General features: G+C 44.9%; 1 protein-coding gene across 4 annotated transcripts; it reads left to right on the top strand.

The window, feature by feature from the left end:
- Positions 1-278: 278 nt before the first annotated feature.
- Positions 279-20754, top strand: nr4a3 (nuclear receptor subfamily 4, group A, member 3; the record flags this gene model as incomplete). Of its 4 annotated transcripts, none has more annotated exons than XM_079274602.1 (9): positions 279-587; positions 3514-3684; positions 4536-4617; positions 7430-8259; positions 12536-12665; positions 13352-13515; positions 13640-13839; positions 17037-17215; positions 18898-20754. In XM_079274602.1, 7 exons carry the CDS (start codon positions 4554-4556, stop codon positions 19158-19160), a joined length of 1830 nt encoding a protein of 609 aa, XP_079130728.1. In that variant the 3' UTR covers positions 19161-20754. The 4 variants fall into 4 exon arrangements, with proteins under 4 accessions (XP_079130728.1, XP_079130727.1, XP_079130729.1 ...); XM_079274601.1 differs by having other exon boundaries at positions 7427-8259; XM_079274603.1 differs by lacking the exon at positions 4536-4617 and having other exon boundaries at positions 7427-8259.
- Between the last annotated feature and the right edge of the window lie 1651 nt (positions 20755-22405).

Below are 22405 nucleotides of genomic sequence, written 5' to 3'. Positions count from 1 at the left end.
CCTCTCAGGCAACCATCAAACCAACCGCCTCTCTTTCTCACTCCCTCTGATCCTCTCTCCGCCTCTCTCTCTCTCTCGCTCTCTCTCTGCCACTGCAAGCGGGGCTTATGTGTCTGGTACTGTAGGGGAGAGAGAAAGAGAGCGAGAGAGAGTGAGTGACGTCACCTCTCCCATGGCGTCACATTGACGTAGCGCATACCAGCCGCTCTATGTGGAGGCAGAGCCCACATAAATGCACCAGTTGACTTTCTCCCCTCAGACGGCGCACATAAACAAACCCGCGTTACAACTCCACACTTTGCAAAACACCCATCAGCACTGACACACTCACGGGAACGGACGAAGACACACTCCTTATATCCGGGAGTTTTGAATTTTTGAATTTTCTGTTTCATGTTTTTTTCTACGAAGTAAGAAGAAGAAACTTTTTGTCGCCGATGCATCCTGATCCTCCGCAACATTAGGTCTACCTTTTTATATATATGTTCTCTCTATTACTCGACTCTTGGTGATTATTCTGGATGGAAATGGGATACTTCATGCGAGGTTATTACCACATGTAAAGACGGAACCGTTACAGCAAACCAGTGAGTAAACTGTGAATGAATGAGTCTCTAATATTCTACTGTACAGCGCGTAGACCCACTTGTTAGATTGCCGGACTCATTCAGAGCCAAAACATATTAACTCTCAGCTGTGTGTATACGCATGTTCATATTAGGCGACCTACATTATATATATGTCATTTGGAATCTACACTCTTTTTTATCATTCTTGTCTGCTCTGTCCAACTTGGTGCGTCCAACCTGTTGATATGTCAAACTACAACACGCTGCTCGTGCAGTATGTCCCTGTGTGGTGTCTCCAAATAGCAAAATGAAGCTGAATTTAAATATAATTTACGCTGGGAAGGTATCATATCATTTCTGGTTGTCATGGAAATGAGATGCCTCTCACTCACACAATGAACAGTGGAGTCAGACGCACTAATGGTCTGAGTGGAGAATAGTCTAACCTACATTCAGAAGCTGAGAGAGAGAGGAGAGTTAAAGCTCCTTGATTTCATGCCATGTGTGGGTTTTTATTTTTATTTGTTTGCCTCATCATGTTGGGTTTTCTGTGGGGTTGTGTTGTTTACGAGTTTACGTGCACGTCATGTGGGATTTGTGTTCATATACAATGTCACTGATAGGCCATATACTACAGCAGGCTATTGTTTCACAAATGAAGCCAATACAGCGTTATGATTCTCAACCATGGTTTGCTTTTAGGAATTAAAGCTCCACAAACAGTCATGTAGTGTGAGCTGTCCCCTGGTGTCCAATCGCAAATATCAGCTGTCTCACTGTCTACTGTCTCTGTGAGGACACAGCCTCTCCTACCATTGATCGCAGGAAAAAACCATTAACTGTTCACCATAAAGCCACATCAAATTTCTGAAGCCATCTGTGAAGTATTTCCCAGAAGCTTCTGAAGGCAACACAGACACTGTATTCTATAACACAAGTGAGGCTTAGTGCTAATCGTATAGTGTGATAAGAAACTACCACTGCTGAATTTAGGTTGTTTTCTGGTTTTATCTTTCTTTCTTTCTTTCACACATTCAGGTTTACGCACGCACGCAATCGCGCACCAGGGGACTTCTGACAGTCTCCCTCTCAGGACTGATTTACAGTACTCACATATTTCTCTGGTCTCTCCTTTTTGTCCTCTCCTTTCTCTGTCTCTGTTTGCTGGAAGCCTCGCGCTGTCCGGGGTTATTGGTGCAAGGGGCTACCGGGGGCTACCGGCGCTCCGGGGCGCGTGCTTTGCAGCTCTTATGCCGTTCTCTTGGTTACCGGTGCGCGCAGGGCCAGAGCCCTACCGACCGGCTCGGCCTGAGAAGAAAGCGAGAGGCGATCCGTTTGCTCATTTAGAAGAAAAAAAACGGACCGAATGTCTCACTTTGCAGAATTCATTTTGATATTTTTCCTTTTTTAAGTCAACATGCCATTTTATTGTCACTTTCTTAACCATTCACAAAAGCTGTGATAAGAGCATGTTTACGCACAGTTGCGCTCTCAACTTCATACGTGTATGAAAGAATGAGGCTATGTTGACGTATCAAGGAGTATTTTATTTCTGAAACTGCCATAACCAAATAGCTTTATTGGCTTAAAGTTTTTTTTCTGCACTCAAATAATTCCACACAGAATTGAGTGTGTTGCAATTCAACCCTAATCAAATACGTGTTATACAGCCTGACTTGTTTGTTTACTCTGGTTTGCCTTCTTTATTTACTTAAACACATTTGACGAATAGTCGTGCAAACGTTTCCTCACAGAATTGGTCGATAAGAGTTTGGAGAAAAGTGGATGTTATCCGACACCAAGTGGAGGAGTTTGATTTGTTGACACAAAGATAAGAGATGGCAGCAGGCTGCAGGTGCCTGTAGCACTGAGAGTCGGTTGAGATGCATACTGGGAGATCGAGTGGTCTCTCGACTTGACCGTATATCCCAGAGGGTGTGTGTGTCTGGCAGAGAGAGAGCGTGTTTTTATAAGAGTGTGTGACAGAAAGGGGGCGCTCTGTGCCTTGAAATCCGGCGGCCATGGTGCGCCCTGCTGCAGAGAGGGAGTTGAAGGCGCACGGCGCACAGGAGTCCACTGATTCGGTTTCAGGTCCGACTTTTACATTTCTCGATTTCTCTCTGCATCTGGATGAATCCTGAGCAGGCGAATACGGTGATCAGAAACAAGAAAATCGATGGCCTGGAGGCATTGACAAATACGGCTTTTATAGTCACTTTTGTAGGTCTGTATTTGTAGAAGTTGTGTACAGTTTTAGCCCGGTTGGATACGTCTTTTCTTGTGCAAAATTAGAGTTATAATAATAATAGAGCACAGCGTAGTGTTAGAATGAAACTTGTCGCCCACGTATGTGTAATTCTTGGAATGAGCTAAAAGTCCTCAGTTGTGGTTCATATAGTCTCTTTGTAGCACCGATCCAGTGTCATATTTAATGCCAACGTTGGTCTATGTTTCATTTTAATATGCACATCTTCCTTTTACTTTGCCTTCCAATGGATTTACATGAATGATTGCAATGATTTAGCATTTGGCATTTTGCTCTGATGGGCACAGAAGTTTGCATGCCCTTTCATCTTTCTGCTCCTTTTCATCCGATTTCCTCACTTTATTTGTTAGATTACATTTTTGGCAAATCGTTTTCCTCTGTTTAAGCGCAAAATCAAGTTATGGCTGTTTGTCTAAAAAGTAGAAATATTTTTTTCTGGATTTTAAATGTTTTGAGGTGGTAAGAATGTTATGAAGTCCGACCTTTTTTAAGAAATGAACTTCAGGAAGCGTGCTTCTGAAAAATAGTAAACATCGTTGAGTCTAATTCTGAACTGAAGTGTGATCCAATTTGATATTGTTGCCTTATGATGATCACTGAGTGAGATGACCGTATACGTACCTTTTTATTCAGCGTGTCGCCACATCACTGCCGGTGACCCAGACATCTCTCCTTTAGACACAGGTTCGGAAGAGCGCGCCCAGCCGAGCTCGGAGCAACGGCGATCGGAGACTTCCTTTGCGACGCCCGCCGAATCCTCCCCGCTCCAAAAGCCCTGTCCCGGCTGCAGCCACGCCAGCCCTCAATCCCGGACACTCAGCACCATTCAGCGCGAAACTCTTTCACCAGGTAAAGACCCCAGCGCTTCCTTTTAAATTGCATCGACTCTTTTACTTTCTCTTTCTTTCTTTTTTCTTTCTTTCTTTCTTTCTTTCTTTCTTTCTTTCTTTCTTTCTTTCTTTCTTTCTTTCTTCACATAATCTATTTTCTCAGTTGATGCGTAAATGCGACTGTTGTGGATTACGTCTGTTTTTGTGCACCTATTGGTGTGATAGGTGTTTGGTTATGTTTAGTGTATTATTGTATGAAAAAATGCAGACCCCGAAAAGTCTATTGTCAAATTAGAGGTAAAATCAGAGTGTACGTGTGTAATCGGTTGTATTTTAACTTCTGTACTGTGTTTAAAATTCAATAGCAAATCAAAAACAATTCTGAACCTTTTTGTTGTGCGCAAGTGTCTGCTCGTGTGCCCTTGTGTATGTGAGTGATTGTGTGTGTCAGCTGGCAAATGCGGACTGAACTTACATTTCAATAATTAGACAAAAAGAAATCTCATTGGTCATACACAACAATCCTCTTATTACTATTTTGTACTGTTTCGGTTACATACATTTTTTATTTAGGCTTGTTATTTGTGTCCTGGTCAAAGGAATATTCAATCTCCACATAGTATACTTTCTGTCCTGGATAAATTGAAAACATGATTAAAAAAAACATGATAGATATTTAACATGTGGTGTAAGTGTTCTTTTGTGTGGGCCATGTGTGCATATATATATATATATAAATATATATGAAAATCACTTTACTTATTGTGTGAGGCCACTGAATTGAGTTCAACCAATTTATCTCATAATTCACTGACAAAACAAATACTGTCTTTGTATTTATGTCTGCAACTTCATGTTTTTATTTGTTAGATCTATGGCATTCTGACAATGAACAAGCGCGCTCAGTTATTGGAACAGCTGCAGTTTGTCCAGTTGAAATGCACACCTCGAGGTTAGAGACTGTTTCCCTTCGCCTCAATGCTGCACCACCTGTGTCTGACTCTGCTTGGGTTGTCTGTCCTCTTGCTTGTGCGCGCGCACACACACACTGCTTGCATAGGCTAATACAGACAATCTGAGGGTGGTGTTGGAGTGTAGAAGGTTTCCTACAAGTTAGCTTCAGTGGCATGCAAATGAAGATGCTCCACGGATACAATTCTATTTGTATTGTTGGTTAAGCGGGAGATGTGTGAGCATGTGTGTGTGTGTGTGTGTGTGCGTGTGTGTGTGTGTGTGTGTGTGTGTGTCTGTCTGTGTGTGTTGCTGAGAGAAAGATAGGCACACCACCAAATGTAAAGCACTAAAGAGGATGAGATGTTTGCAAACACTATAGTGGTTTTACAGGTTTTTCTTAGGATAAGGGCACATGTTATTGGTAGAATGAGCGTATGCAGGTTCATGTTGACATCTTGAACATCATTACTGATGAAAACATGCGTGTGTGTGTGTGCGTGTGTGTGTGTGTGTATGCCTTTATGTGTGTATGAATAAACAAGTCATCAAAAGCATATTTCCTCACCTGACCTACACATAGACAAACATCACTGTCAATACAGTTTGAAGTATCTGTCAAGTATGGCCTGTATGTTGGTATATTAGTTTTGCAAAATTTCTCAGCCTCCCCCTTTTTGTCATTCACTTCTTCTTAAAATGTTGCGTGCGTATAGTTGCTAATAAAATACTTTATTTGACAGGTGTTATAAGTCTTGAACACATGCACACACACACACACACACACACTAAAGCCTTGAGAGGCTTGACCTACTGACACAACACAGAGAGCCACAAAGTTCACCACTGTACTCTCCTCCGCTCACAGTTAAATTCCTTCCTCTGATGCCTCTAATCAGTTGCAAAAGTACTTTAGGTATAGCCCAGAAAGCCCCCATGACGCCCATATGTGTGTTTTTCCGAGTGGGTTGAAGAGCTGGTCACTTGTAGAAGAAGAAAAACAAACGTCATGATGTCAAGCACACGTAGGCTTACTTGACTCATATCCTCATTTAAACAAAGTGTAGGTTTGTCTGCAGATGTTGTATCTGCTATAACAGTCATTTTGAAGAAATCATTCACAGTTCAAGTTTGATATTCAAAGAAAAGTGTTGTTTTAGGCTGAGATCCTTTTAAAATCTATTTCAGGGTTATAATAATTTTGACTGCACCAGGTCAAATCTAAGAGGTCAGCTCTCTATTGACCTTTTATCTCCTTGTTAGAACCACAAAAATCATAAATGTATTAATAAAAGAATGAATAAATAAATAAATCGATGAGTGTCCCTTATTCCTTTAATTAACATTTTGAGTCATCCTTTTGTTCTTCGAAACCCCACAGCCAAATCGTAGGCTGCCCCTCAGCAATGATGTCATTGTGTTAGAGCAGCTGAAATGAATGTGTCACTCAGTCTGCTGTCGACATGACTGACATTCCGCACGGTAGCCTAGGCTGAGTGCGTCGAGCCTGAGTGCGTCGGTTTGGATTGAGGTATTTGTGAGCTCTATAACAACAGCAGGATCCGATGTGTCCCGTATTTGACTAGACAAACATGACGTGCGTTGAACGAGGGCGATTACGGCAGAGCGCGCGCATGCTGGGCGTCAATGAGAGCTGCGCTGTGTTGACAGTTCCCTGCTCAGGAGCGACGAGCAAACACCACAAAACCCTGGCTGCGCAGACACTCATGACTGATAAGCCCGCACACACTCATCATGCACACACACACACACACACACACACTAGTGGAGAATATTACGTAAGGGGTTTGATAAGACAAGACCATATAGTCCACACACACACACACACACACACACACACACACACACACACACACACACACACACACACACCACACACACAGATGATGAGGTGGCCTGCTGCTGTGACGGAATTAAATCAAGCGAAAAACTCAAGACATACCGACTGGCGTCTGCTGCAGTTAAAGGAAATATCTGAGTCTGTGTGTGTGTATGTGTGTGTGTGTGTGTGCGTGTGTGTATTTGTGTGTGGGTTCTGCAGCAAGCATCCAGCACGATCATGGGGTTCCATTATTATTTAATGTTATCTCATCTGCTTTGCCATCTGACTAACCAGAGTATACCCACACACACACGTGCAACACAAATCCTGCACACACACACACACACCCTGGTTGCAGATTTCTTTCTGTGGAGTGGATTGGATCTTTGCTTTGACAGCTTATTCTCAGAGTTGCGCACTGATGAACTGCAACTTCTCTTACTGAACTAACTGTGGGAGAGTCGGCAGTGTCTGCGCCGGTGTGTGCGTACTGCAAATGTTTTTATTCAGGGAGGTGCAAGAAGTGTTAAAGCAGGAATTTGAGTAAATGGCAGTAAATGGAAAGATTTTCATATTCCTTAAAAGGTGCATTCAGAAAAGTTTTATAACATTGCGAAATCTCCGACACCTCAAGAGCTGAAAAAACTGCCTGTTCCAATAAAGCTGTGCAGAAACTTTTAGTCATGCACTGTTTCATTGTTGACCCTGTTCAGCACTATCCCTGCATGTGTCTGCCTTCATATGCAGGGCTCTTCCTGTATTGTCTTCTGTGGGGAAGCTCCCTCTTGATGTCCTGCTTTTCTGTTTACATCGGTGGTTAACTAACATGTAATTTCCTCACTGACTGTTTGTTGCAGTGCTGCTGTACTTTACTAACACCAATAAAATGCTTTGATTGAAAACTTGGAATACATGTGGTCTGACGTGCCACGCAGCTCTAACTTACATGTGTCCTCTGTCTCCCTAGCAGACATGCCCTGTGTGCAGGCTCAGTACGGGCCCGTCCCTCCAGGCTCAGCCTACTCTGGCCAGTCCTTCAGTTACCAGGGCGACAGCTACGGCTCTGACCTCATGACCCCTGACTACACGAAGCTGGACCTCGGTGGTGAGATCTCTGCCGCCGCCACCACCTCCCTACCCAGCTTCAATGTCTTCGTGGAGGGGAGCTACGAGCCCAAGTCCTCCTGCCTCTACCAGATGCCCACACACAGGCCCATCAAGAAGGAGGAGGAGAGCTATCCGACTGCTCCACCACTGGAGGCCATGTCCTCCTCCACCATGTACTTTAAACAGTCTCCGCCGTCCACTCCCACCACCCCGTCCCTGCCGCCCCAGCCTGGCACCTCCTTCCTGTGGGAGGAGCACCCCCTGGCCCCTCCTTCGCACCCCCACTCTCTGGGCTCCAGCCTGGAGTCGGGCCCCCTCAAGTCGCCCCGCTTTCCGCACTTCTACCAGCACTCGCCTCCCCACAGTGGCAGCAGCGTCGGCGGTTATGAGAGCCTGGGTGGAGGATTGGTTCGCACCTCCTCCTCTTCCTCCTCCTCATCCTCCTCTGTCTCCCATCCTCACTGTCCACCCCTGGAGCAGCCCATGTACCAGCTGCACCGCGGGGCCGGGGGTAGCAGCCTCGCCTTCCGCTCCCTGGCTCTTGGGCCCTGTGGCCCCCTACTAGGAGACAGCCTGCCATCGCCTCCCCCGCGTGGCCCCCAAGGAGAGGGCAGCTGTGCGGTGTGTGGGGACAATGCAGCCTGCCAGCACTACGGCGTACGCACTTGTGAGGGCTGCAAGGGCTTCTTCAAGGTAAAAACCCCTCAAAGCAAATATGTCATTAAGAGTGTTGCCTCAGCAAAGCTTAAAACTACAACGATGCCTCTGTCCATTTCTGAAGTAACTACTTTTCTTCTTACTGTTCTTAAAAGTACCCACTCCTCCTGTTCCTCTGTGGCTTAAGTCCCACCAACAGACACACAACCAGACGCACACATTCACAACTAACATTCCCCCTTAAAATATCACGCTGTGATAGCTGTAAACTGACTGACTTGTTTGATTTGAAACATGTTTCCTGCGGCTGCCTCGCTCCCACTCTGCACTCGTCTCTGCGCTCTCTAAATCGTCTTTAGAGTCAGAATGAAAGCACAACACACCCACCGGGGTCGTCTCTCCCAGCAACCAAGTGGGCAACTTGTGTGTATGCATGGTCTGTGTGCGTTTGTTAGGTGAGAACACAGAATGATAAAAAACACGAATACAAACAGGGGAAATGGCCCTCCATGCTATGATTCAAGTGGAAAAGGAATCCTCCTTTAGATCTAAGTTTCCTTTCAAGGTGTTTGTAGTGAATCGGCGGCCACGAAATTGACCACATTTCACTGACATATTACTGAGGACAATATGAGTCAGTTTGAGATTTGGTCCGCAAAATGATTCAAATCTAACGCCTCTCAGCTCACTGTCTCACATCCTATGTCACCGCACACGTGCTCATTCACACAACTCATTGTTAAACATCTTTTATTTTCTTTTTTGACATATTAACAAACTTCTCTGACACGTGAATGTGGTACACTACCTGATTCAAATAACACCAAACTCACAGTCAGTCATTGAAGTCATTTCTTTGCCCAGTTTTTGAATATATTCTGGCACACTTGTTAATCATTGTATTGGCTGCATGAGACAAGATACAGCAAGAAGGAGGGGGCGAACACAGAGGTAATTGAATAATGCCTCTGGTAGGTGGAAATGAATTATCCTTCTTTTCAATTAGTTTCACAATTTGTTTTTATTTAGTAATTAATGAAAGCAGCGTCTGGTGGCAGCAGGCCGCGGGCTGTCTGCTTGCAGCACTCAGCAGCCTGTCAAACCTCACTATGTTTCCTTTACACACACATGCAGACGCAACCAACCATGCACACACAACATATCCACACAGCAACATATTCATACAATATAAGCATGTGTTTTTCAGTCTGTTTCACCCTGAATACAGGACTCAACAGCAGAAACGGAAACATGCCTTTCGAACACCTGCTCTTTTTCATATTCATATTATCAGCTACATTACCTCCATTATCCTGATGGTTTTATTGTCCCCTGAAAATATTTTCCTGATTAGATTTAATTATTCGTGAATGGCTATTACACATTAAACCAGTAGAGGCTTGCTGTAATTTGTTGTTATGTCATTCGTGCAATTTGAGGCACATTTTCACTGTGAATTAATTTGAGCTCTTAAACAAATAGTTTTTTTTTTCCTGTATTTATTTATTTATTTACAGAATAATGTAGTCCATTCACTGGTTTCCATTAATTAATTAAACCTATTCAGAATTATTTTTTAAATTAAAAACTAGATCTCAGCTGTTAGTATTATACAAACATTATGCTGGACACAAAACATACTATTAAAAAGTGACATGTTTTATGCACTGTCCTAACTAGTGAGTTACTTTAGTTGTGCTTTTTCAGTCAAAACACACACAAAACATCAGCTCAGCTCATTGCACATCATTTTGATTTTCCACTGCTTGCACAGCATGCAAGTCACAAAAAGGTTGGGAGGTGGCAGTGGAAGAAGATTTTAAAATGCACAACACTATATCACTGAAATGGATATAAGTTCAACATTTAATTCATTCAGGAAATGCAACCAGTTAAACACCCACACACATATACAGTCATTTATATGTGTAGGAGAACTACTTTGCACTAAGAATCAGGTTTTAAAAGTTAAGTCTATTTATTTTCCATAAAGAATACAATTGAATCAGCTCAGCGATACCCACACTTTAACTACAAACCACCCTTTCACTTCCTCTACAGACGGAGAGAGAGATTGCCTCTGGTTAAGAAGCTGAGGATTGGAGGGAAGAGAGGAGACAGAGGGAGGAGAAGGGGGGAAGAAAGTCCCTAAAGGCTTTTAATTTAAGCTCAGGCTATTAGCACATGTTACATGTGAAGAATCTGCCTCTGCATGCCTCCGTACAGCCCCCATAACACCCACAGCATGTGAGCTTCTGTAGCGTGTGCGTTTGTGAATGTGCTTTCAGTGCATATAACTCATTCCTCAACTCTGACTGTCAACGTTTAACTGAATTTTCACTTGAATTAAGTCCTTGCCCACACAAACATTACTGCCACCCGAAAATTTCAGTTTCTGATCCCAAGCAAATTTTGAATTAGTCATTTCTTGCCCTCAAAGTGAAATTCAGCGACGAGTAAATACAAGAAGGATGAGATGAATTGAACTAGAACAATATATAAGCCACGCTTTCAAAAACACACACACACACACACACACCCACACTATACGCTGGCCTAAATAGGTACGCAATGTACAGAGCACAGGATCTACAGATTTGCTAACCATATTGAGATAATTTGATCTGACTATCAGAGACTATAGTTACAGAGTATTAGCTCTGATATGTGTCTCTGCTCTGAGACGCCAGTCCTCCCCCACGCTGCTTATTAGAAAGCAAGGTCACAAGAGCTCCAACCACACACAAACACACACACACACACACACACATACACACACACACACATACAGTGGCCCTGAGGTCACTGAGGGGAAGAACTTATACTCAACCAACCACCAGGGTAAACTCAGTTTACACCACTTTTACCTGAACCGCTGCAGAAAAAAACACAAGCTCTTATTGCAAACGAAAGAATCATGTTTAACCTGAAAATCCAAACCTCAAAGTTATCACTCCACACAAAAAGTTGAACTCAAGCATGTTGATTTGATTTTTCTGTCGGGCGACAGGTACGAAATGCTGTGGCGATGTCTTTAAACTCTGTGTTCGCCTCGGTGCAGAGTTGTAAAGGTGTAAATAAATGTCAAGCAGCCTCTCATGCAGCTTCATGTTTAGTTCGGTCCCCCACTAAACGGATGCTATTTCCCCTCAAACACATTAATGACCATAACTAACTTATCCCCGCGCGCACGGGTCACTGACCATTGAAGGGATGAGAGGGATTCATTCAGAGCGATCTGCGGTGCCATGGCAACGGCTCTCATCCGGTGCTGGCGCCCATTACGCGCCAGTTCCGCACTCGCGCTGGAGCATATGGAATAATTGGTGTGTTATTGGTCTCCCGGGGGCGCGGGCATGTGTGGCGCGAGGAGTCCCTAATTGGATTTATTTGTTTTGATGTGTTTTAGAGGCGTTAAAGAAGAGGGGAAGCTGCGACACTTTCCGTGTTCCGTTTGCTTAATTTGGAGTTTGTTCTGGTGCTGTCTTGTCTGAGTGGACTAGGCTACATGCAGTCACAGCATGTATGAATATAAACACTTTGCAAATGACAGTAATTATGGTGTAATTGTAATCGTATCGTTGTAACAGATTTGCACCCCAGAGGTTTGCCCAGAGAGAGTTTTAATCCAAAGATTGTAAAGATTGGCAGCATGCCAGTAGACCTCACCGGACAAAGTTACACAAGCACTGAATATATGTCGGTGGTTTGTTCATATTAAGAATAATATATTTACAAACTGCACACGTCTCCTGCATTATCACACTGCGGACAGGTATAGGCCACTCTGTTAATATTGTCTTTGATCCACGCGGGGAGCTCACCCGGACCCCACGTGGCCCGTTTCTGATTTCATTTTAATAAGGTCAGTAATAATCGCGCTAGCCAGCCGAGAAGAAAACAGCTCTCTCGGGGCCCATTGAGAGAGGCGCGATGCGCGCGGCCCCGGAGGTACCATGAACTGACCCACGAGCTTCACAAGCAATCTGATCACGCAGCTCTTTCGGCCGCTGTCCCCCAGTCTCGCGGGACCCGCCTCGGCACGCAACGCGCTCGGTCGCCATTGTCAGCTCCAGCGCTAATAAAATTGTCCCTCCTGCAGGCGAGGCTTGTTGGGAAATTAATTTTATCTAATTATACTGATGTCAACGCCGCCTTTCAGAGCGTAATTAAAATCTGACCTGCGAGATTCTGCTTTCATCCTTTGATGGGGAAGGGGAAAAAACCGAAATTGAATTAAACAAATCAAATATTAGTTGGATGATTGTGTTTGGAGGCTGATTATCGGAATGTTTGTTTCTTCTCTCTCCAGCGCACCGTGCAGAAAAACGCAAAGTATGTGTGTCTGGCCAGTAAGAACTGTCCTGTGGACAAGAGGAGACGCAACCGCTGCCAATACTGCCGCTTTCAGAAGTGTCTGAGTGTCGGCATGGTGAAGGAAGGTAAGATAAACAAAGCCACCACACACCTGATACCCACTTTCCAATCAGGCAAGCACACACACACACCACAGTGCAACACAAATCTGACCTCCAGTCCATGATGATGAAGCTAGTCTCAGCAATCAGGGTTTAATAGGCCGGTAATGGCATGGCTTGTGGCAGCATCACACACATCCATGGAACAGTAACTTTTTCTCTTTCTGGTGGAAGGACAAAGTGGAATTCACATTGTACCAATTAGCGTGCATCACTGACATAGCTGACTGTTGCTGCACAGCAGAGATGTTTTTGCTGATGTGAAGTGTGGCAGTCATATTGCCCTCATTTCTCACCTGTTTCGCACACAGACACACACTCTCGTGAATGCAAGCAAACCTACACACACACACACACACACACACGCACACACACGTGCCTCGCTATCCCGTTAACACACATGCAGCCCGTAGAACAGCTCCACTGCCATCTGCTGGCTAGTGGCCTCCTGTGTAGGGATTGTGGGAAGGTTGGGAGAGCGACTGATGAAAAGCCTCAGTCCTAATTCTACCGCTGTAAAAAAGTGATGACAAGCCTATCAGTTGGAGAATAGAAGTTGTTGTTGTGCATGCATGTGTGAATATTACCAGATTCAACTGAACAACCTCTTCATTATTGTCTGTTGTCTACTCTCCATATCTTGTTCACAGTGGTTCGTACTGATAGCTTGAAGGGGCGCAGAGGCCGTCTGCCTTCCAAACCAAAGAGCCCCCTGCAGACAGAAGTGTCTCCTCCATCTCCACCCCTCAGCTTGCTCTCCGCTCTGCTCAGGGCTTATTCTCACTGCACACCCCGTGACCTCGACTACAGCCAGGTACCCCAACACCCCCTTTTTTTTCCATCAAAGATCATTTTTGTCAAATAAAATGCGTTCAGTGAGAAATATGGCTTGTTGAGGAGTTTATTCAGTCATTTATCTCTCTCTCTCCATCCACCAGTTCAGTGCTGCCGACCCTCCCTCCTCCTCCTCAGATGCCGAGCACATCCAGCTCTTCTACAGGCTGCTCACCATCTCGATGGAGACCACACGATGCTGGGCTGAACGGCTGCCCGGGTTCTCCGAGCTTCAGCGTGACGATCAAAACCTGCTCATTGACTCTGCCTTCCTGGAGCTGTTTGTCCTGCGATTGGCTCACAGGTGAGAAAGGGGGGGATGCAGCTTGTTTGGTGCCAGAACAAAAAGCCGATGGATGACAACTTTAGCACATTTATTTTCACTTTTTAAACATGTACACAAGTCTCCATCCGTACGTGCACATCTCAAACTTCTTCCACAAGATATAAAATACACACCTATGACTTTATCAGAAAGTTGACTTCCTTTGGCCCAGGATCAACAGGCAGTTATATCAGCCATATCCTTTTCCATTACAGTACAGCGTGTAACTGTGCTGCTGCTGCAGTGCATATCCAGAGTAGGAGGAGTGGAACTGAGTAATCGCCATTTGAAGCAAATTATGAATGAAGTCTGTAGCGATGACAGCAGCTACACCCACAGAGTTCCGCTCCGCTCATCTGATATCTGACTCACAGAGAGCTCTGTGTGTGTTCTGCGGGCTAATACTGTGCAAACATTGTGAACTATGAATTGACATGATCAATTCCATCTAAAAGCTAGTCAGCTGAGAAACTGAAAAGGGCTGTTGTGGAAGGACATACATATTCAATTCAGCTGACTGAAAAAAAAAAAAAAGGGAATCGACTTACTGTAATTTACTTCATGCGTCCAGTGGTGTGTGTGTGTGTGTGTGTGTCTGTGTGTGTCTTGCTCGTGGATACCTGTGGTGCCATTGTGACTGCCCTTGCCGATCTTTGCCTCAGAATTGCCCCGGGTTACCGGTCTGTTCTCGTAAGGCATGTGGCTGGTTCAATTTATGGGGAGGACGGGGGTTGGGCTACAAGCTCATCCCTTTGTCTGCACTGTCGTCTCGTGCAAAAAAAAACAACACAGTCACACACTCAAGCACACTTACTCACACACACTCACGCACACTGATGATGTAGAATCCCAACTTTCTCTCCTCCTCCCGGTGCAGGTCCAGGTGCAGGGTGGGTAGAGGATGGGTGGTGGCATCACAGTACCAGCAGGAGGGAGATCAGGCTGCGACTCTGACTCATGCTAAATGGTGGACTCATAGGGGCCCTCTATCAAACGCACACATGCTCATGCACACTGCTCATCTTCCCATCGGCCAAACGCCCACGGCACAGAGGAAAACACACACAAGCACAGCACTGTCTTACTTTTTCTGTCTTCCGCGAGTGCAGAGGATGAGGTCCACGCTCCCATCTCATCGTTGACGCAGCCTTACATTGACCCTGTGCTGAACTCAGATGCCTTGCAGACCTCTGCTCAAGCATGTGTCTGTATGATTGTGAGTTTGTGTGTGTGTGTGTGTGTGTGTGTGTGTGTGCTCAGTGTGTCGAGTAAATTTGCTCCGCTTTTCTGGGTCGGCATTGCCGTAAGCACCCCGTTACCAAACAGTTTCTGTGGTTATTGGTTGATTACCGTGGTGACAGTGTAGTCAGGAGTGAGTGGAATGTGTGGCAGACATCCAGCTGTGTGTGTGTGTGTGTGTGTGTGTGTGTGTGTGTGCGTGTGTGTGTGTGTGTGTGTGTGTGTGCATCTGCCTGGCTGCTTGTTTGCCAGCCTGTCTGCGTAGTTTTGCTCATGTGCTACTGTCAGACATGGGTCAAATAATTTTGTCTCTTGGTAGTAGCTCAGTGTACCAGAGGGGGATTTACTCAAGCAGGGCAATTCAAACCGTATCAGCTCGGACTCACACACATTTAGAGTGAGTTGGCCTCATAGTCAAAGTTTACCTAACATGTTGTTTTTTCAGTTTTACACTAATTTGTAGTAAAAGATTAAATATATTCCACCATGCCGACATTTATCCCTCAATTCATAATTTGAAATGCATAGTGTCAAAAAGCTGTGTTCACAAACACAAAACCTTTTTTAGAAATACCAAAAATTGCACATTTTTTAATGCTGCATTTGATGGAAATTTGTAAATAAAATATATGAAAAAAATGTCTCATATGTTTACATGAAAAAAAGATGCAGCCAATGAAATTTGGTTAATATAAGTGCACTAATACAATGGGCAGATCAAGAATACACCATAACTTTCAGACTCTATAGTTTGCATAAAACATTGAAGCCATTTAAGGGGGAATTTAAGGGACATAACAAAGTTCCAGGGGTCAAAAGACTACGACCATTAGCATAAACACGTTATCAGAGGTCAAGAAATGCAGTCTCTTCCCTCAGCAACAGGTGATGAGCATCTCCCATTCTGCCACTTACAATCTCTCCCAACACCTGCACCCCTCCCTGCTTCTTATTCAAATGCTCCCCTTTACTCTTAGTTGTTTCTCCCCTCCCCCTCCCCTCTCTCCAGGTCATGGGTGACCGTTTTGGCCCTGCCAGCTGGTTCTGAACCTTTTGTGTGTATAGGATGGGAACGATATTTTTGACTGTATAAATGACACAACTGGTGATGTTCGAGAGCATTTGTGTGCATGTGTTCTGTTGCCGGTGGGTGGAGTCCCTCTTTTAAACTGCAGTAAGGATAATTATACATAAATGGTATTTTGTCCGCTTCTCATGACTGCTAAACCAATGTTTATGTGCGGGATGTGATTTGAGGCTTCCCCTCGTCTCCCCCCATCCCCACTGTCGCTCACTCTTCTCTTCTCTCATCTATCAGCTGTTTTTCAAGCACACACTTTCTGCCCTTGTCCCATTTTCTTGAGATCTTCCAACAAAACACCTTTTCTCGCTCTCTGAAGAGAGCCTCGCTCTTCATTTAGGCACTAATAAAGACTAGTCATAGCCCTCCCCCATTCACTGCTTGTTCTCGTTCCCTCTCTGCTCGATGGTAAAGGAGTGGGATGTTGTGTGTCGTGAGTAACTGATTGCTAAATACGTCTAAGAAGCCTTTTCATTTCCTCATTAAGGCTTTGTGTTTCCACTGCTCACCACAGCCCGGGCATATTAAAGCCAAAGCAGTTTACCTATCTGCAAATACACACACACATAGAGCAGCACTCTGCCCTAACCCACTCACCCCGCTCCGCCAGAAGGAATGTTTTAAAATGCTATAATTTGGAAAACACAACCTTAATCAGCTGCATGCCTGTGTTTGATGTGTATCCCGTTTGTGTGTAAGTGCGCATACTGCCTGGTTTTCTCATTGTTTTTATTGTAATTGCTTCCTTGCCCCAGTATCTCAAGCCATATTTACAATACATGAGGGAAAATGCAACGTTTCATTGGAAGAGAGATCTAACCAAATCTCTTCATCTCCTTTCCCCTCTGTGTCTCAGGTCGATGCTGTCGGAGGATAAACTAGTGTTCTGTAATGGCTTGGTGCTGCACAGGTTCCAGTGCCTCCGTGGGTTCGGAGAGTGGCTGGACTCTATCCGGGACTTCTCCACCCACCTCCAGAGCCTAAACCTGGACGCCTCCGCCTTCGCCTGCCTGGCTGCCCTCGTACTGCTCACAGGTAAAAAAAAACACAAACCAGTGACTTTCAAATCTCAAAATCACCATCAGAAAAAAATCTAAAAAGAAAGCACCCTGTTTTCCAAGTCAGCTGCCCCTCTCCATTATCCACAAACAAACATTGTCAATCATGCAAGCTGCTCATGCATACATTTATGGATACAAATCCACACACACCTTCTTTCCTTTATCCACAGCTTTGCCTGTGGGTGATTCAATGTGACAGTGATCAGGTGGACACATCCACTAACGTCACACATACGCTGAAAGACACACATGTGCATGCTTGTTCTCACACCTCTCGGCCTGAAACAAGAACCCGATATCCTGGAGCACCTGCTGCACCTGCTGCACCTCACACCTGGCCCTCTAATCAGTGTCCATGTGTGAAACATGGAGGGATAGTCAAAGCTCTCTCTGCAACCACACGTCTGAGGCACGACAGAAGAGACAAAAATGTAGTGATCGGTAAAGTACATTAGAAATAGTCAATTACAAATGTAGCCAAAGGTGATAGAGGAGGCCTGTGCAATTAAGTGTTCACATTTCATTTTTTACACTTTCACATCAGAGTCAGACACCGTATAAGTGTGTAATGGGTAAAACACCACTCCTCCCTACGCTCATCTTCCTTACCTCACTCGGCCCCCGCCACCTCCTCCTCTTCCTCCACCTTCTCTTCCTCTGTCTAAGCCCTCCAACCCCATCCTCACTCTCTGGGGGAGCACTTAACTCTGTGCCCGATCGACCAGCCCACCGTGGAGCACAGCTCTGGAATGGCGTCTGCGCTGTTCTCAGTGGCTCTCTGCCACCTCGGTAAAGCACACAGAGCACTGCCACGCCAGAGCCGCCAGAGCCACCAGGCGATCGACCGCTTCAGAGTGGCCCCTGCAGAAAGGCGGTCATCGATCCCTCCCCGGGAGTACATAGAGAAAGAAGGGATCGGGAAAGAGAGGGAAGCGAGAGTGTGTGAGAGGTCTGAAAGCTGCAGTGAAAGGAGGGCTGGAGTGACTCTGTGGCAGCAAACACAGAACAAACAAAAGAGTCACATAAACAAACAATAAATAAGCTTCAGATAATGGATACCTCAAAGTGAGACTGGTCTTAGTGACAGCCTCCCTGCAGACTGGCTTGTGTGTGTGTGCCTGTATATGTGTGTTTGTGTGTGGGGCTGGACACCCTGTTCTCTGCAGAATGAGTAAGTGTCACATTAAGCCTGGTACGGGTGCCACAGGAGTTGCTATGGGCAGCAGTGTATGTGCGTGCGTGTGTGTTTCTAATTTAATTTGGCTGCTCAGAGGGCCGAACAATCAGCTAATTGTTGAACACTTTTGTTTCTGTCAATGTCTTAAATTGCAGGGACAATTTGTGTGTTTGTGTGTGTTCAAATGTTTGTATAGGCTATATGTGTGTGTGTGTGTGTGTGTGTGTGTGTGTGTACACAGTGTACAGGGGGTTATTAGGTTAGACTGCGTATTGATCTGTAGTGAGTGAGACAAGTTAAGGCCTGTTAAGAACATTAGCTATACCGGCTAATGAGGTGGAATTCAATATAAAAGAAGATGTAGCTAATGCTCTGTCAGCTGAATGAGCTCTGATGTATGTGTGTTGTTTTTTTTAACGGATGCTATTTTTGCTGTTTAATGTGTTATTTTCCTAACGTCTCTGTCTGTCCATCCACAGAGCAAGTCCCAGGTCTGAAGGACTCAAAGCGGGTTGAGGAGCTGCAGAATAGAGTGATTTGTTGTCTCAGAGACCACCTGGGTTGCGGCCCTGCTTCCTCCTCGTCCAAGGCTGCGCCCCCTCTCAGTCGTATCCTGGGTTTAAGGGCAGAGCTCCGTTCCCAGAGGACCCAGGGCCTCCAACGAATCTTCTACCTGAAGCTGGAGGACCTGGTACAGCCCCCTCCGTTGATTGACAGGTTCCTGGACACTCTGCCCTACTGATGGGCGGGCTGACCACACAGAGAAATAACCCACGTCACGTTCTGTTCAGGCCCCCCCCCCCCCCCCCCCCACCCCTCAAGGAGCACGCACACACATTCAAAGAGACTCTCACTCCACTCTGACTGATGCAGAGCAGAGAGCCAATCAAATGCTTTTCACTCAACAGGACAACCAACTGAACGCTTTTCACCAGTTTAAAAGACAATTACTCAAACGCTTTACCACTTTTTATTTGATCCTCCTGTTTTTCTCATGTGGGGGAGGATGACGAGGCTGAGATGGACAATGGAAAAAATACTTTTTACTGTCCTCTCGCCGTCTGGGTGGCAGCTCATCCAGCAAAAAAGAAAGAAGGTTTATGATTACTGTTTATCTGTGTTTTGGCCTGACTCATCCAATATGAGGATTTATTTTGAGTAGAGGGTGGGTGAAGGGGTGGTGTCACTGTGTTTGATGTCCCAGTGAAACACAAGTCGCTGTGTGTTCTGCATCCTCCTGCTGAAAGAAGGAAGGGGGCGTTTTCATACTGAAAATGTACTGAAATGTCAGAGGTCAGACAGCGTGAGCATAGACACTCAGAAACATCACAAAGCAGACACAGATATTTCATAAACACATTGAAGTGGCTGCTGAGTTGTGCTCTGGATTCCAAGTGCAATTTCTTAAGCGCTATCTCACCACAAAAGGAAGAAGTGGAGAAGTAACGGTTTAATTTCAAACTCTAAATTATTTTAACACGGAGACTTGTCTTGTACTATCAGCAGCTAAACAAAAGAGAGACAGTCCACGCCTGGCTTTAGACAGCAGAGGAGATACTGTGCACTAACGATCGATGACAGAGTCACCCAGACTTGAACTTGCTCTTGTATGTTTTTTTTTAATTAACTCATTTTTAAAGCATAAGTCAAGTAGATGTATGGAGGAATGAACGTGGACAAAAAATTGGCTTTTGAAGCACTTACACCCTGACAAGGGCTAGAAGCACAGACACACACCCTACCTGCTCCCCTGGAGGACGGCGGTGAGTCGGGGAGAGGAGGGTGCTCGACAGATAGCTGTATGTCCAGGGATGAAACATTCCGCAGTCATGCTCTTTTTCTATTTGTTTCTATTGTGGAGGCCGTGTGAGAGTGTGGAGGACATGGTTGCATACTGTGTTTGTGTGTACGCTTAGAGAAGCCAGGATCATATGCATGGTGTGTTATAAGCTGTCAAGAGCTGCCATAGCCTGTCAAAACAGCTCGACCTGTGTTTGTGTCTCAGACTGTGGCTCGATGGGGATCTCCCCGGGCCTCCACCACCCACTCACACACACGGCGGCAGTTTGAAATATGAAAAAAAGCAAATTATATAGATATAAATATATATATATATATATACAAAACTAATATTTTGAAGTGTTTTTAGCTTTTTCAAATATTGTGGTACGAGTTGTGCATTGTTTTTTGAAGAAGAGAAACAAAAAAGAAAAAAAGTTGCTGTTTTTCAATGTCCCTCTTTGGTTTGAGTTTCCTGTTTGATTATTTTTTTCTTTCTCTTTGGTTCACTGGATTTTCTGTTCAGCACTTTGAAATCATAAACTAGTTCTGATTATTCTGCCCGACTGCGTCCTGTGTTTTGATTTTTATTTAATTACATGACTTTCACATAAAATGCCAAAGAATCCAAACATTACAGTGTTTCAAGACTTTTTTAAAGTAAACAAAAGGCCAAAATCGAGCTGATTATATTCTGAATACGTGTGTCTGTCTGGTAAGACACAAAAGCCTCTTGACAGGTAAAAGGCCTTGCCTCTCCCCCGAGGGACCCGTGGGCTCTCACGGAGAGTAGAGGGGGATTAGAAGAGTGAGAAGGGGGAGGAAGAGGGAAGCGAGGACAGCTTCATGTTAGCATGAGGTCCAGATCAGCCTCCAGCCTCGTTAAACACCATCGATCGCCACGGTGACATTTCACAGCACATGCCATCTATACTGTCACTGCCATCACTCACTCGTCCTCCTGCGCAACAGCACGAGCACTCACGCACTAACACACACACACACACACACACACACACACACACAGTTGTCTCTCAGATAGTGGTGATTGATAGTAACTATGGTAGTAGTGAAATTGTGAACAGCTCCTCTAACTGTGTGTGTGTGGGGGGGGGGGTAAAGTTCAGAGTGAGTGTACAAGTGTGGAGTGCACCCTGGTGAACTCGCTCCATTTAAGAGCCATAATGTGACACCACACAACATAAAATATTAAGTCCTAAAGGCTTTTAATTAACAACCAGGAAACACACTGAAACATTGTTTTTCTGCGTGTGTTGGTGTTTCTGTCGCTTCTGGCTGGAATTGTGATATCTCCGTGTTTTTATTCAGCAAGCATAAAAAGACCATTCACACTAGTTTTGCAGTGGTGTGAATGGTTGTGTGCACTTGTGTGCTGTATGTGTTCAAATGAACATCCTAGTTCTACGACGGCGACATTTCTGAGTGACAAGTAAAGAAACACAACCACGAAGCCGAGAGCTTTGCTTCAAGCTTGAAACACACACTCAAACTTGCATGTGAGCACACAGAACACAAACACACAGTGAGCTGTCAGTCTTGTGGCCAATCGATCAGTGCTGACAGATAGCAGATACCCCCAGAGTCTTAATTAGAGGTCCCATTAGAACATACACACACACACACAAATACATTTGCACACGCACACACAAATGCAAAGTTTATCCTAATCCATTCAGAAATGTAAAATGACCCCTTTAACACTGATGATATCAAAATGTGTTCATGTGAAGAAAGACCTGCAGGTTTATGCAAACATACAGTAGGTTGTCATCTGAATAGGCCTTATTCACAGAAGATATTGAGACATGTCACAGTATTAAAAGCACAGGTGTAAACAATAAAATCAATGAAGACTGAATTCCATTTGGCTGCTTCAGTTTCAGGTTCCTGGTGTTGTGCATGCTGGTTCACTGTCACACTGTCACGGCCCACTGGAACACCTGAATAGAACAAAGCCACCGTTAATGTTCGTAACACCTGTGCTTTTGCTGCTATGACAAGTCAAGATGTCCGCTGCGAAAAAGGTTTATATCCACTGAGCCATCAGGATGTGCTGATCACAAAAACAGTAAGATGCAGGAGGTAAGAAGTGAACGCAGCTCCCTGCTGGCCTCCTCTCCTGCTGACAAACTTCCTGGATTAGACTGAAAGGAATGGCACCTGAGTCCTCCTGAGCCACACACACAC

The sequence above is a fragment of the Melanostigma gelatinosum genome (genome assembly GCF_949748355.1).
Source record: "Melanostigma gelatinosum genome assembly, chromosome: 9".
In the NCBI taxonomy this organism is placed as follows: Eukaryota; Metazoa; Chordata; class Actinopteri; order Perciformes; family Zoarcidae; genus Melanostigma; species Melanostigma gelatinosum.
Note: the sequence above shows the minus strand (reverse complement) of the source record. Positions and strands in the feature narration are given on the sequence as shown.